Source organism: Coturnix japonica, unplaced genomic scaffold (genome assembly GCF_001577835.2).
Source record: "Coturnix japonica isolate 7356 unplaced genomic scaffold, Coturnix japonica 2.1 chrUnrandom1049, whole genome shotgun sequence".
Lineage (NCBI taxonomy): Eukaryota > Metazoa > Chordata > Aves > Galliformes > Phasianidae > Coturnix > Coturnix japonica.
The window spans coordinates 6,586-10,169 of record NW_015440387.1 but is presented as its reverse complement, the minus strand read 5'-3'; the positions used below and the strand labels follow the sequence as shown (position 1 = coordinate 10,169).

General features: G+C 52.5%; 1 protein-coding gene across 1 annotated transcript; it reads right to left on the bottom strand.

Annotated features, from left to right (window-relative positions):
- Positions 1–4: 4 nt before the first annotated feature.
- On the bottom strand, positions 5–3,561 carry RCVRN (recoverin; the record flags this gene model as incomplete). The annotated part of the gene is made up of 3 exons (XM_015851344.2): positions 3,153–3,561; positions 781–892; positions 5–72 (listed from the first exon to the last, which is right to left on the bottom strand). Coding segments are annotated over exons 1-3 (561 nt in total), but the record flags the coding sequence as incomplete, so codon positions are not given.
- Between the last annotated feature and the right edge of the window lie 23 nt (positions 3,562–3,584).

Below are 3,584 nucleotides of genomic sequence, written 5' to 3'. Positions count from 1 at the left end.
CGTATTGGATGAGTCTCATGATGGCGTCGTTCTTCATCACCCCGTCAATGAATTCACCCTCGGCGATCTTATCTGTTAATTAATTAATTAGTTCATTAATTAGTTAGTTAATTAGGGCATTAATTAGGGCATTAATTAGGGTATTAATTAGTCATCAGCTCGTTAATGGCTAATGGGGGGTTTATTAATGAGCTGGGGGGTTATTAATGACATGGGGGGGGTAATGAGCTGGGGGGTAATTAGGGCATTAATTAGGGCATTAATTAGGGCATTAATTAGTCATCAGCTCGTTAATGACAAATGGGGGGGGTTATTAATGAGCTGGGGGGGGTAATTAGTTAATGAGGGGGTAATTGGTGGGGAGGGATGGGGGTATGGGAGAGGATGGGGGCAATTAGGGGGGGGATTAATTAGGGGGGCTATTAATGAGTTGAGGGTTATTAATGAGTTGGGGGCTATTAATGAGCTGGGGGGGGTTAATGGCCCCATTTTGAGTTAAATTGGCCCCACTTGGGGCTGAATTTGTCTCATTTTTGTCCCATTTTTGCCCCATTTTGGGCTGAATTCTGCCCATTTTGGCTCCATTTTGCCCCATTTTGGGCTGAATTTCCCCCATTTTCTCCCATTTTGGGCTGAATTGGCCCCATTTTGGTCCCATTTTGGGCTGAATTCCCCTCATTTAGTCTCATTTTGCCCCATTTTGGGCCGAATTTCCCCCCTTTTTGCCCCATTTTGGGCTGAATTCTGCCCATTTTGGCTCCATTTCGCCCCATTTCTCACCGTTCTCCCCTTTATTGAAGTACCCCCACAATTTATCAGCTCGTTTTTGGGGGCTGTTCTCGTCCTCAGGCAGCTGCAGCCGCTCGTCCTCAGGGATCATCTTAAAGATGGCCTGGAAAACACACAGCCCCATAGCGACCCATAGCGACTCATAGAGACCCATAGCGACCCATAGAGACCCCATACAGCCCCATAGAGACCCATAGAGACACATAGAGACACATAGAACAACATACAGTCCCATAGCGACCCATAGGGCAGCCCATAATACTCTATCCTCCTCGGGGATCATCTTAAAGATGGCCTAGAAAACATACAGCCCCATAGCGACCCATAGTGACCCATAGAGACACATAGAGACACATAGAGACCCACAGAGACCCATAGAACAACATACAGCCCCATAGAGACCCATAGTGACCCATAGAGACACATAGAGACCCATAGAGACCCACAGAGACCCATAGAACAACATACAGCCCCATAGAGACCCATAGAGACCCATAGGGACCCATAGAACAACATACAGCCCCATAGCAACCCATAGAGACCCATAGAACAACATACAGCCCCATAGCGACCCATAGAGACCCATAGCGACCCATAGAGACCCATAGAACAACATACAGCTCCATAGAGACCCATAGAGACCCATAGGGACCCATAGCGACCCATAGAGACCCATAGAACAACATACAGCTCCATAGAGCCCCATAACCACCCCACAGCCGCCCCATAACCGCCCCCATCACCCCACACATTGGGGTCACTCTGTCCTTCCTCTGCCCCACATTCCCCCCCCCCCCAAAGCCGCTTTGCCCCACGTGACCCCCCCCAGCTCAGCCCCCCCCATTGATTTTTCCATCCCGGATTAACGGGGGGGTCAATTACCTCCATTAATTGGGGGGGGGGGCGGGTCTCCACCCCACAGAATCCATCACCCCAAAGGATCAACCTGCAGTGGGGCCTCACCCCACCCCATAGAGCCGCCATGGACCCACGGCGCCCCATTGAGCCCCTCAGACCCCATTAGACCCCATTAGATCCCATTAAACCCCATTAGATCCCATTAGACCCCATTAAACCCCATTAGACCCCATTAGACCCCATTAGATCCCATTAGACCCCATTAAACCCCATTAGATCCCATTAGACCCCATTAAACCCCATTAGACCCCATTAGATCCCATTAGACCCCATTAAACCCCATTAGACCCCATTAAACCCCATTAGACCCCATTAGACTCCCTCCCAAATCCCCATAGAGCCCCCCAGAACCCCCATAGACCCCCATAGAGAGCTCATAGGAACACATAGCGCCCCCTAGCGGACACTCAGCGGAATGACCACCAGCACCGCCATAGAGCCCCATAGACACCGCTATTACAGCGCCACCTGGTGGCCACTCACTGCAATAACAGCCAGCACCACCATATACCCCATAGACTTCACTACTACAGCGCCATCTAGCGGCCACTGACTGCAATAACAGCCAGCACCACCATAGAGCCCCATAGAATTCACTATCACAGCGCCACCTAGCGGACACTGACTGCAATAACAGCCAGCACCCCCATAGAGCCCAATAGACCTCACTACTACAGCGCCGTCTAGCGGACACTGACTGTAATAACCTCCAGCACCGCCATAGAACTCCATAGAATCCCATAGACCCCCATAGCCCCCCATTACCCCCATATCCTCACCGTGATGATCTCCAGCACCTCGCTCTTGCTGACCTCCCCATAGATCCCCATATAACCCTATAGCCCCCCATAGCCCCCCATAGCCCCCCTATATCCTCACCGTGATGATCTCCAGCACCTCGCTCTTGCTGACCTCCCCATATAACCCCATATAACCCCATAGCCCCCCATAGCCCCCCATATCCTCACCGTGATGATCTCCAGCACCTCGCTCTTGCTGACCTCCCCATATAACCCCATAGAGCCCCATATAGCCCCATAGACCCCCATATAACCCCATATAACCCTATAGATCCCCATAGACCCCCATATAACCCTATATCCCCCCATTACCCCTATATTCTCTCACCGTGATGATCTCCAGCACCTCGCTCTTGCTGACCTCCCCATATAACCCCATATAACCCCATAGATCCCCATATAACCCCATATCCCCTATATCCTCACGGTGATGATCTCCAGCACCTCGCTCTTGCTGACCTCCCCATATAATCCCATAGCCCCCCATATCCCCCCATATCCTCACCGTGATGATCTCCAGCACCTCGCTCTTGCTGACCTCCCCATATAACCCCATAGAGCCCCATATAACCCCATAGATCCCCATAGCCCCCCATATAACCCCATTACCCCCATATTACCCCCCATATCCCCCTATATCCTCACCGTGATGATCTCCAGCACCTCGCTCTTGCTGACCTCCCCGTTCCGATCCACATCGAACAAGGAAAACGCCCACTCGAGTTTCAGGTGGGTCTTCCCGGACGAGGTGAGGTGCAGCGCGATGATGTACTCCCTGAAGTCCAGCGTCCCGTCATCGTTCGTATCGAAGCTCCTGAAGACGTGCCGGGCGTAGCCCTGGGGGTCGGAGTTGGGGAAGAAGTTGCCGTAGATTCGTTCAAATTCGTCCCGTCGAATCTTCCCGTCCGGACACTGACGCTGGAATCCCTCGTACCAGCGGCTCAGCTCCTCCTCCGAGTAACGGGTGGAAGCGCGAAGCTCCTGAAGGACGTCCCGGGACAACGCGCTGCTGCGGCTGTTCCCCATGGCCGGGATGGGGACGAATGGGGGGGTGGGGGGGGGAGGAGAAAAGAGGGA